Source organism: Portunus trituberculatus, chromosome 19 (assembly GCF_017591435.1).
Source record: "Portunus trituberculatus isolate SZX2019 chromosome 19, ASM1759143v1, whole genome shotgun sequence".
Lineage (NCBI taxonomy): Eukaryota > Metazoa > Arthropoda > Malacostraca > Decapoda > Portunidae > Portunus > Portunus trituberculatus.
In genome coordinates this window covers 6,369,724-6,382,500 of record NC_059273.1, presented here as the reverse complement: position 1 = coordinate 6,382,500, position 12,777 = coordinate 6,369,724, and the positions used below count along the sequence as shown (strand labels likewise).

The following is a 12,777-nucleotide window of genomic DNA, read 5'->3' as shown; positions in this document are numbered from 1 at the left end:
GAATCTGGTCTTGTTTTATCCCTTTTGTCACCTCCTCCTCCTCCTCCTCCTCCTCCTCCTCCTCTTCCTCCTCCTCCTCCTCCTCACTGTCCTTCCTTCAATAGTGTAGGTGACAAGCGGCGCCGTAGTAGCAGGTTAACACGGCGCTCTCGAGTGTCGCAGATGTGCTGATGATTATATCTGCCCCATGAATTCTGAGTAAAGGAAATTACAACCAGAAATCCTTGTTAATGAGAAATGGAGCGAGTAGTGTTTCCGCCTACAGCAGGGAACAAACGCTAGCAGTAACATTACAATGGTGGTGCTGGTGCTGGTGGTGGTGGTGGTGGTGATTATAATGACACCAAAAATGATACTCAGTGTGGGTGTGCATGGGTGTATGGATGTTTACTTAGAGAGAGACAGACAGACAGACAGACAGACAGACAGACAGAACATAATTCAGATAGTTACATCAGCAGACTCCCGGATAGTCTTTGTTTGACATTCTTAACCGTAACACACACACACACACACACACACACACACACAAGCGCGCGCGCGCGCGCGCTTTGGTGGTCATGGTAGTACTTGGTAGCCATAAATCAATTGAAGTAAGTCAAGGAGCAGCATAATGTAACAAGACAATTATTGACGGCGACGGCAGCCACTTCATCTGTCAGTGACACAAACACTCGCTGCCAGACGCACGATCACCATGAAGTGCGTGGCCTCACAAGTCACAACCTCCATCACCACCATCACCATCACCATCGCCATTATCATCGTCATTATCACCACCACCACCGCTATCAGCCCGTCATGGCTGACTAAAGCATGTGTGTGTGTGTGTGTGTGTGTGTGTGTGTGTGTGTGTGTGTGCATGGTTTCGTGCGTGACTCATATGGTGAGTGCAATGCATCAAAAGCAATAGTTGATGCCGCATTACGCCGTATCTAATTGAAATTCAGACCAAGGACATCGCTAACTTTATATTTATGACACATAATGTGTAATTTTGTAAAGAGAGAAGGCCATCTATACATCGCACCAAAGTATGATGTGTCACGGACCGAAGGTAATGGAAAAGGCGACAAGTTATGCGAGGTCTATTAATTAATTGCTTCAATTTGTAGTGAAAAAAATATAATAATAGCAGCAGTAGGGAAGCTGTGAGAATTATAATACACATACATACTCTGTGTGTGTGTGTGTGTGTGTGTGTGTGTGTGTGTGTGTGTGTGTGTGTGTGTGTGTGTGTGTAAAATTATACAAACTATTCAGAATGTATTTGACAAGAAAAAACTAGTTTCTCTTTTATTATGTGGTGTCATGAAGGTTTGTGGGTGGTGTCATCACGGAACCATTTGTCACAAGGGACAGGTTGATTGGAATGCAAGAAATACAACGCGTTAGTTGTTAAAAGTTTCACCACCAGTGCTCCCCGAAGGATGATAAACAGTACCCGTCGCTGCTGTTTACGCGGAAATCGATAAGAGTAAAAGTCCTTTCGCTCTATAATTCACGCCAGCGACAGCCACTAAGTGCACGGAGGGAATAAGAAATTTAAAGTTGAGAGGTAAGGCGGCGTTCATATGTGGGTAATCAATGGTATTACTTTATCTTTCTTAAGAAGAAGTATAGTATACTATAGTTCAAATATACATCTTGTCCGTTGCATTTATTCAGGGTAGCATTGAAATTCTCGTGTTTTCGAATAAACTTGGGGACTTAATGGTGTTGTCGCGCGGCGGTGAGTGGCCCAATGATTTGTGGGTGGACGGATACGGAGTAGGTAGCGGTGGTGGTGGCGGTGGCGGAGCCTGAGCCTTCAACCCACCAAGCACCAACACCTGCCGCCCGAGCCGCCACGCACGTGGGCGGCGACACAGACGGTCTGCGTTTTGATTTTTCACTACTCTAACTGAACTCTTGTCTTTCTTATCACATCAAAGTAAATATAGTGGCGAATGTGTGTGTGTGTGTGTGTGTGTGTGTGTGTGTGTGTGTGTGTGGGGATGGTGTGTGTGTTTGTGTGTGTTTGTGTGTGACAACAATGAGACAAGCAGACTGGAAGCAATCGTGGTCATGAATGGTGTGAGTCACGTGTTTTACTATTGCGATGCAGTGGACATTGGTTCCAGCACTGAGGCTCTGGCATTGCAATGGATGCTCCGTACACGTCACTTTTCCGAGGGAGGACGTGCTGCACTGCGCTGTGGTAATTAGACATCTGGCAGCTTAATACCAAAAGTAACTTCGGTGCTCAGGAGAACCAAGAAAGTATTGGATTGGCTTCTTACGAGTATATCCAGCTTCATTAATTGGGATTTTTATAAATTAGGAACAAAGTTAAACTATAATGTTCTTTGACAGAACTTTACGACTTGAATGAGACGAGTGTATCCTTTGCAGTGACAACAGTAAAGGAAGGAGAGACGGCAAGCCCTGTGCAGCGGTCAATAGACACTGGAACACATTTGCAGTTAGAAGTTCTTATTCATTACTTAATGGAGTTTGACTGATCGTCATTCCCAGCTGAGGTCCGCCACGCTGCACCGCCACTATGTTAAACTGCCACAAAGAACTCATACTGAATTATTACATCGGCACTCCCACTAATTGTTATTATGTGGCATTCCGGTCTGAAGTTTTTTTTATGACCATTGATAATCCTCATCATATAACCTGCATGCACTACCATGTCCCTCCCCATCACCAGCTCCCCGTGCTGCGTGCAACATACCAGCATACCACATCGCAAGTGCGCGCCTCATGGCTTGGTGGCGTGGCTAGCGAGGCGGTTATGGCGGGTGAGGGGGAAGCAGCTGGGAAGAGATCATGAAGGCAGTAGAGAAGGTGGCGGAGATCAGTGGCAGGGAGAAGGTGGGGAGGGTGAGAGGGCAGGCCGTGGATGGGACTGGATACGTCGGCAAACTTTGATAAACGAGGGAGTGGTTGTGGTGAAGGTGGGCACAAGTGAAGACCACCGCCGCACTGCACCACATCTCCTCCTCCTCCTCCTCCTCCTCCTCCTCCTCCTCCTCCTCTTCCTCATCCTGCTGATCCCAGTGATTCCCTCATCTCGAGCCCGCCTGCCTCTTCCTCCTCCCAGATAAGTCAGATACTAAGAGTTGACTTAACGAAAAAATTGGCAATTTGTTACTTTATCTTGAGGGATTTTTTTATCTCATATTTCTTCAAACATATTTCACGGTGAGGTGCATCTGTTTGATTACTGAGCAGCGGCCTGAGGGAGATGATAACGGTCGTGAGTGTTAGCTTTGTGCTCATAGTTTTACCTTAATGAGTCACTGAGATCAAGTAAGATTACGATTACTCGCCCTTTCCTCTCTCTCTCTCTCTCTCTCTCTCTCTCTCTCTCTCTCTCTCTCTCTCTCTCTCTCTCTCTCTCTCTCTCTCTCTCTGTGTGTGTGTGTGTGTGTGTGTGTGTGTGTGTGTGTGTGTGTGTGTGTGTGTGTGTGTGTGTGTGTGTGTGTGTGTGTGTGTACCACGATGTAAATATATATATAAATATATATATATATATATATATATATATATATATATATATATATATATATATATATATATATATATATATATATATATATATATATATATATATATATATATATATATATATATATATATATATATATATATATATATATATATATATATATATATATATATATATATATATATATATATATATATATATATATATATATATATATATATATATATATATATATATATATATATATATATATATATATATATATATATATATATATATATATATATATATATATATATATATATATATATATTTATTTATTTATTTATTTATTTATTTATTTAATCGTGGTTCTTCGTTCTTTCCTTATGTCAGTTTATTTCACCAAGTCAACATAAAAAAGCTATTTCATCTTCGTCCTGTTTGCTCAAATTGTATTGCATGCGACACGACGCCTTTCAATCAACACGTCAATGGCAGGGATATCGTGATGACGACGAGCTGTCCCGAATCACGGCGGAAAGCATTTTGTTGGCTAGAATGGCGGCATCAAGTGTCGAGGCTCGACAACTGCAGCACAGCAAACACTAATCTGAAAGCAACGCATGTGTTGACAAGCACATGAGCAACTCGTTCGCTATAACCAGCACTTCTATATAGTGTCAGGCGCGTTCCTTCTAGCACCGACAGTATTACTGAATAGTTAAGTATGTGTCGTTGAATATACAGACGTAAACATATACGTAGATATCTAGAAAAGTTAGTTTGAGCGAGTTCTGGTGTGTGCGTGCGTGCGTGCGTGCTGCAGGTCATAACAGTGAGGCTGAAGCGTGGAAGTGCACCAAACATTAACACATGACTCACTGCAGCGTCGCCTTGTAGGTCTACGAAGTTGAATTCCAGGCCATCACCCTCAGCTGGACGTGTTCATCCCGGCCATTAGCGCGTCAGGGCCTCGCCGGGAGACTTGGTAATGACGGGCCTAGCGACTGTTGACTGGCAAATCCTGCACCAGATGTCCGGCTAACAGGAAGTTTTGACTATGTATATTTACTTTAAACTTGAACTATGGTCCAGCTGAGTTCGTCCCGCCATGATCAACTGCTGAGTTACGTAAAGTGGAATTAATGGTATAGGAAAACCCAGGACGAGGCAGAGGTATTCAGCTTTGCCTAGTTCAACTGAACCTTTCTCAGAATCTCGGAACGTTCAAGTTAATTAGATATATTCCGTTGATTCATCTTACGTTTCCTTACACTTCTGCTCGTCTGACCTTCCCTCGTGATACAAAATGCGTAATTCTTATGAGTTCAGTCAGCAGAGTATTGTAGATTTGGCATCGCTGTCTGGAAGGTTGTGTACTGAAGCTATGTGTTGGCTGGCCTGGGGAAGAGCTCTCCTGCTCCCCTGCGCCGTCTGTCATTACACCCCCGGCAACGCACGTGATTGGTGGTTACATAGAATGAAATACTTGATTGTTTGTTTCTTCGGGAAAAAAAAAAAAAAAAAGAGGGAGATTAGCCACCAGATTTTCCAAACAAATCTCATGGACGAGGTCTCCAGTTTTTTTTTTTTTTTCTCTCTATCGCTTTTATTTTCATCTATTCTTTCTTTTTATCGTTGTTTACCTTGTTTTATATGTTCCATCCTCCGCTTTCTGGATTGTTTCTTGAATTTTTCTTGTATCATCTTCGCCAATAAAACTTTGAATCACTCTTGTGTATGTAAGTAACAAAAACACCGCTGTCGTTCTCTTTTGAAACCCCGAAAAGTCAATGGATCGGGATTGAGGTGAGAGCTTGTAATACGGAACCCTCTGTAAAAAGTGTTCCTCATTCACGGTTGTGGCAAGTTTTCTTTTAGTTCGCGTCTTGTCTGCTCCGTCTGATAGCTCGCGTAATGGCCACTCCGTAACACTCGCCTCGGTACTTGTAACATTAATATTTTCCGATATTTCGTCTTTTATTTGAATATTCTTGGATTCTATGGAGCACTTTCTTTTTATCATTTCCTAAGTTTCGTGGTAGATTATACTTGGTGTGTGCACGTATATATTGTATCAAGTAGTCCACAATAGTTCACGAAGACGTCAGTGAACTCAAGTAAAGCCAAACGTAAGACTTAAGCCAACCTCATGCTGAGATTCCAGTTGGGCCCAAACTTCAGGGAGCAGGTCGACAGAGAGAGAGAGAGAGAGAGAGAGAGAGAGAGAGAGAGAGAGAGAGAGAGCAACTTTAAGCAATGTGTAACAGCGCCTGCCTTACTTATATTCACGACGATTCTATTACTGACGCATAACAAAACACACTTGTCTTCTTTTCCTGGCCCGTGCCGCCTCGCTTCCCTTCATGCCTCCACAATCCACTTCTCCCCTAAAGCTAAAAAGATCCTCCATTTTCCCTTACTTTTCTTATTCCGGAGGCCTCCCACATAGAACTATCTTCTCCATTCGAAAATTCTCCTTACTGTGTCGAGAAGTTTTTTTTTTTTTTTTTTCGTGTGGTTATACTACTCTGCCAATCTCAATCTATCCCATTCTCCCATTTCGTCCATATTTTCCCAGCCCTACGAAGTTTCCCTCCCTGCTGCACTCGGTATCCTGCTTTCTTGATGCAACGTCACAGTGTTATCAGTCAGGTAACATACCACACGCTCTCCATTGTGTGCGATCCCTCTCTCAAGAATCCTCTGTTCTGCTTACCATCTATCAATTGTCGTATTTTGTTAGATTTAGAGCAGAGTACAGGGCTTGAAATTGCAGGAAAGATCTAAACACAGTGCAAGTGAATATTGTCTGCAGACTTATGTCCCTGACTGCACCGAAAAAAAAAAAAATAGACTCCCTAAATGAAAAATTATGATAATAAATCTTTAAAAACTCAATATTTTCATTAAATAGTTCAGTCATACCTTACAATGATAACAATTAATCGGTCATTTTTTTACATTTTAGCTTTTTTTATCCCCATTCTTCTTTTCTACTTGTTTTTATATTATATTTCCTTCCTTTCATGTTCCAAACTTACTCGAGTCCCGGCTGTTACCCAGGGAAGCTGAGCCGCTGGCGTGGGTGGACAAGGGAGCGGGAATAAACAGACAAAAGTTAAAGGCTGTCGTGTACACTGTATCACCAGCGCACCGGAAAATGCCCTGCGAAACCAGACATCAATAATTCAGGCTCAGCGCATCACGGAGAGCAACACCGTTAAGATCAGAGAGAGAGAGAGAGAGAGAGAGAGAGAGAGAGGAGGAGGAGGAGGAAGAGGAGGAGGCGGGATGGCGCTCAATGACGTCCTGCCAACAGGTGGTTGTGCCTCTAATGGAAGGAGCAGATTAGTTATTGCTATTTCAGTACTTGAGTAAACCAACCACACGTGTGACGCAGGAAACTGTGGACTGCGTTCTTATTGTTGTTGTTGTTGTTGTTTTGTTGTTGTTGCTATAGTGAAGTCGGTTAGGTTGAGTCAGGTGAGTATCAGTGTCACGGCTTTGCTCTACTCTCTCTCTCTCTCTCTCTCATCCCCATGCCTCGCCGCTCACCCCTCACGCTTATCTCTTCTCTCCCACTCCAGGTTTATCCGAGAGCTACTTCGACTTGTATGATTACTACTCTGACTACAGCCAAGGGGAGGTGGACGAGTCGGTGCCCGCCTTCACCGCCCGCCCGCAGACTTTCACGGTGGAGGTGGGGCAGTCCGTCATGATTCCTTGCGATGTGGATGACCTGGGTAAGTGAGCGACACACACACACACACACACACACACACACACACACACACACACACACACACACACACACACAGTAAAATCTTATTCAGACAACATTTCTTAAAGAGGTTTTAACGGACTGCGGAATGAACTAATGCTAATTGTTTAACACATTATCGACATCCAGGTTATCACAGTTACGTCAATCAGATTTCCTCAGGCACTCAGTTTCCAATTAATACTTACGAGAGGATGCCCAGTTATCGATAGGCAAACAACTTTTAGCTTTAATGTTGATTCTGAGCTCGCTGCGCCATCCGGAACACTTCACCGGTGTTTCAAAGCCTTGCTGCGTAATGAGACAATTATTGGGGCGTGATTTCATGGCCATAAGTCCTTCCGCCTCTGCAATACTCGTTTATTTTGTCCGGGATCCAGTTAGCTGAGCGGCCCATGCAGCGTGAAGGCAGTGAAACACGTACAGGCGCAGACGACGAGTTTTATATATTGTGTACCTTGTGGAGAATCATTGCCTCGTTCAAGGGTTTCATTCACGCGTGATGCCAGTGACCGCCGGACTACCATGTGAAATATTGTCTGTGTCGTAGAAGTAAGAGGATGGCAATATTTCATCATTTTTCAGACACGTTTTTGAGTTGTTTCACGTTGTATTGCACATATCCTGTGACTCAGACAACCGCCTCCAGGTATTAGCAGCCTGTCCTTCGGTGCAGCTCAGGCTTTAGATGGAGTTTTTGAGAGGTGGCAAGGAAAGGCTCGGTTTTTCTACATCCTGCTTGTGCCAGCCTGCAGCGAGACTTGAAAGTGAGAAGCAGCAACATTCCGTTCAGCGTAAAGACGTTTGATGCTGCTGCCTCTGCTGCTCTAGGCACAAATCATAAGCTTTAAATTACTTTGTCAAAAATAAGATACAGATTTAACATAGTTGTGAATGATAACCACATCTGCGTCTCATCTGCTCGCGTGCTGTCCACAACTGTCCATTTCCATCTTTTTCCTTCATATTTACGTCACGTCATTGTTTGCTTTTAGAGATTTTTCGTCTGTTCGTTAAACAATGGCTTTGTTCTTCCTGATTTCTGACATGAAAGAACATTATATGCAAAAACCCTCTCGCATTCACTTTACGCATGGCAAAAATGTGTACGTAAAAAGGCATCAAAGGCCTGACAGAGCCAAAAGTCCGTACCGCCGCGAACACCACGTAAAAGTTAGTCAAAGCCGAATAATTGAGGGAAATCCTATATACAAGAACACTGGATCCTCGTCCATCAGGGTCATCTTTTAAAAGGGATCGCTGGATAGTTAAAAGATCGGAACATCCAACATTACTAGATTTACGGACCCACTCAGATCAGCAGCCTCTTTAACCACCCACCCTCGCCACATATGTATATTTCCTGGGAGAGTAGTGGCTCTTACTTATATATACACTGTACACAACTTTTCTTACTCTGTTTCTTTATAGACTTCATATGAGCTGACCTACATGCGATACGTGCTATTGATTGCCACATAACATGAAAATTGTCACCAAAAATAACAGCTATCATTGTTATTTGGTTTGTTCTGTTAACCACCTCGTAACATTAAACTGTTGCTCTCTTAACCCCCTCAATACCGTGACGTGTGTTCATATTTTTTTTTTTTTTTCCTGCTTATTATTAGACGATTCTATACACCTTCAGAAACTTATGTGGGGATTAGAATAGTGAAGACTCTTGCCATTAATCTTCCGACCTCCATAAATCCTTCCTAATGTAAGTAAAATCGTCTAATCATACCCAAAACTCGTGGTGAAAAATGTGTCCCAGTAATGAAGAGGTTAAATGTGTACCTTTGCTAAGTGATTCATGCTGTTACCTGTTCATAACCTCAAAGTCTTACTCTCATAGTCCGTGCTCTTGTTATGTCGCCTTCAGCTTTTCCTTACCTGATTAAACCCTTCAATACTGAGACGCATTTTTACCTTGATTTTTTAATATGATTAGACGATTCTATTTGCATCAGGAAATTTATGGAGGCCAAAATAATAACGGCCAGAGTCTTTACTATTCTAACCCCAACATATGTTTCTGAAGCTGTACAAAACTACCAAATAGTAACCAAAATGAATACGAAAACGCGTCCTTGTACCAAAGAGCTTAATATTTAACTGATATCGAGAAAAGCGTTGGGAGGAAGTTTACCCAGGAAGTCAGGCTTCCAAACTCTTCTTTCCTCGCAGTCTCTCAACACTCTTAGAGATTCCCTTTACTCACCTTTATCTCCGCGGCCAGGTGCTGCAGCCACATATGGTTTGTGCAGCTTATTTATGAGGAGCTCGATGAAATAGCTTCCCGGAGCTGGCGATCGTTACACCAAAACTACGGCGCGTCAACTCAAAAGTGGTGTTGTATTACGTCGGCTCTCCCTCAAACTTCCGATTTATTCAGAGGATTAGTTTATAGGTAGTTTCAGTTTTCCTCTCTCTCTCTCTCTCTCTCTCTCTCTCTCTCTCTCTCTCTCTCTCTCTCTCTCTCTCTCTCAGTATTTTTCATATATTTTTACAGCCTCATCTCCTTTCATTTTTGCGTAATTATCTCGCCTTCCCCGTCACATTTTTAACACTGTCGTTTCTCTGCTCATTCTTTACTTTATCGCTTCCCTTTCATCTTTTATATCACGGTGAAGGAACTCAAAGACTGAACACGAGAAGGAAAAGATCAGAGCATCTTAGGGACGAATTCTCAAGCATCATCTGCACTTGAACTTCATTCCCTCTCCTGCAGGCCACCACAAACTCATCATTAAGAAGAAACCAGCGCTGGGAGGCAAAGAGCGGCTGCTGTCGGTGGGGAGTGAGAAGGTGACGAGGGACAGACGACTCATTATAGAAGGCACGCGACTCACCATATCTCACGCCAGGCCTCGGGATGCTGGTAGTTACATGTGTCTCTTCGACGTGGAGCCGTCAGTGATGCTCAAACACACCCTGGACGTGCAATTCCCGCCCTCCGTCAGGTCCCTCGCCCCGCCAGAGCAGCATGTCCCTCGAGGCAAGGATGTCACGCTGGAGTGTCGCGCCCATGGCAACCCGGAGCCTGTAATCCGCTGGTCCCGGCAGGAGGGTCTGTTGCCTTCTGGCCTCACTACCCACGAGGTGAGTGTGAAAGGGGAACTTGTGGAAAGACTTCGGCCCCAGGCATCATGGCACTGTATTGACTGCTCCTCTCTCTCTCTCTCTCTCTCTCTCTCTCTCTCTCTCTCTCTCTCTCTCTCTCTCTCTCTCTCTCTCTCTCTCTCTCTCTCTCTCTCTCTCTCTCTCTCTCTCTCTCTCTCTCTGTGTGTGTGTGTGTGTGTGTGTGTGTGTGTGTGTAAAGTATTATCATTTTATCATTTTCTGACTTCAGGGCAAGACTTTGTACCTGAAGGGAGTGGACAGGCACGTGGAGGGAACGTACTTGTGCACGGCGGATAACGGAGTGGGAGAGTCCGCCTCGGCAGCCATGACCATCACCGTGGAGTACCCACCGGAGGTCAGCGTCGAAAGGGTAAGTGACTCGCAGGGCAATCTTTGTTTTGGTGGAGAGATGAGAAGAACTTGTCAGGTAGTAAAGATAGATTAGAAAACGTAACTGTGTAATAATCATAAAACGTTATTGTTCTCCTTTAATTCAGTCACTTCATCCCCGCTTCTCTGTAGCCACCTCACATGAGTCTCCTCCTCCTCCTCCTCCTCCGCCTGTCAACACAGTAATAGCCTCGTCCCCTCAACAGTCTACGTATCATTAGGCTCGTTGACGGCATTTGTCTCCGGAAGGCAAACATCTTAGTGTTGTGTGTTTGTGCATAACATAACGGTATCACCATCACCATGTTAGCCAATCTTCCCGGTGGTCCTGCCTGGCTGAGTAGCAGAGCAAATGTTTACTCACGTCCTTATGAATCTTACTCCCAGGTTTTTATTTTCATTCCAATCTGAAAGACAAACAAAGGCCTTTCACTCACTACTGTCAAGGGAAGAAGGGATGCATAACATATCGTTTTACACACACACACACACACACACACACACACACACACACACACACACACACACACACACACACACACACACATATTCACTCTCTCCCGGACAATTGCATCTAATTACAACGGTCAACAAAATCCCTCACTCCGTGTCCCTGCAGGCCGTGGTGCGCAGCGGGGACGGTGACCACGTGGAATTGGCTTGTGTGGTGCACGGGCGCCCTTCCCCTGACGTGATCTGGACGCTTGATGGACACCCCCTGCCAAGCGCCCTCATGAACACACAGCGACACATGCCTCAGACTGTGAAAGAGGGACACATCAGCCTCACGCACGTCGCCCACCGCCACACGCTTACCATAACCAGTGTCTCGGAAAAGGACTTTGGAACATACGTGTGCATAGCGGAGAACCCACACGGCCAAAAAGATGCCGTGATACAGGTGACAGGTTTGTGACATACGTGTTTCTATGTCTCTCTCTCTCTCTCTCTCTCTCTCTCTCTCTCTCTCTCTCTCTCTCTCTCTCTCTCTCTCTCTCTCTCTCTCTCTCTCTCTCTCTCTCTCTCTCTCTCTCTCTCTCTCTCTCTCTCTCTCTCTCTCTCTCTCTCTCTCTCTCTCTCTCTCTCTCTCTCTCTCTCTCTAACGAAAGGATGGAAGAATCCCTCTCGTACTTTACGCATCTGGAGACAAGCCTAAGTGAGTAATAATTTCTATTCACGCTTTTTACCAGGATATCCTTGGTGATTTTCTTCCCATTCTTCTTTAAAGTTTCCTTAACTGTTTCAGCTTTTTTTTCTCTCTCCCTCTCAGTGTTGATACTCACTGTAATTCGTTTGTTTCTCCAGGTTTGCTCCTTAACTATTTATCCTTCTGTTCTCTAAATAGCTACTCCATTCATCAAGCATTACACAATCCCGTATAGCTGCCTAAGGAATAAACAACTGCTTCCCCTTCATTCAACTTTCACTATAAGCCTGTGAGATATTAGCAATAAAATCAACATTATTTTCCCTTTATCATTTCTGCCTCTTCCTCTCCTCACTCCCTCCTTTTCTCCCAGGACATTCTTTCATCTCCTCGGATTTGCCTTGTCTCGCTCATCACAATCCGTTCCTACATCCCCACCAGGCCTCCCCAAGCCCCCTGTGCTCACCAGCAGCCCCATAGGAGGCGAGAGCACCTCGTACACCCTTACGTGGGAGACAGAGAGCTACTACTCCATTACCGAGTTCCTCATTAAGTACCGCAGGGCTCACCTCGGAGCCTGGCAGGTGAGACTCAATGAGTTGTGTGTGTGTGTGTGTGTGTGTGTGTGTGTGTGTGTGTGTGTGTGTTAGAACTGCAAACGCAAGCCTGAGATAATACTGCTACCACAACTACCTTTAAAAGAAGAAAAGAAGAATGATAATGTTGCGTCCTTCTGGTGTACATGCTGCTGATGAGACATTCAAACCTATTAGATTCAAAGCTTTACAGTGAGTCAACGGATTTGTTAGCGTCAGTTTTTTTTATGGTTGTTAAGCTGTTATTATT

At 44.2% G+C, this 12,777-nt stretch overlaps 1 protein-coding gene across 5 annotated transcripts in view; it reads left to right on the top strand.

Annotated features, from left to right (window-relative positions):
- LOC123506058 (protein amalgam-like) overlaps nucleotides 1-12,777 on the top strand; it is a 368,181-nt gene that overhangs the window by 352,856 nt on the left and 2,548 nt on the right. For 4 of the 5 annotated variants that reach the window (XM_045257904.1, XM_045257905.1, XM_045257903.1 and 1 more), the window contains 5 exons: nucleotides 7,075-7,230; nucleotides 10,003-10,373; nucleotides 10,624-10,764; nucleotides 11,404-11,692; nucleotides 12,373-12,515. In XM_045257904.1, the coding sequence (XP_045113839.1) occupies nucleotides 7,075-7,230; nucleotides 10,003-10,373; nucleotides 10,624-10,764; nucleotides 11,404-11,692; nucleotides 12,373-12,515 (1,100 nt within the window). Of the gene's footprint in view, nucleotides 1-6,951; nucleotides 6,971-7,074; nucleotides 7,231-10,002; nucleotides 10,374-10,623; nucleotides 10,765-11,403; nucleotides 11,693-12,372; nucleotides 12,516-12,777 lie in introns of those variants that run through there. The other variant, XM_045257907.1, reaches the window with a different exon arrangement.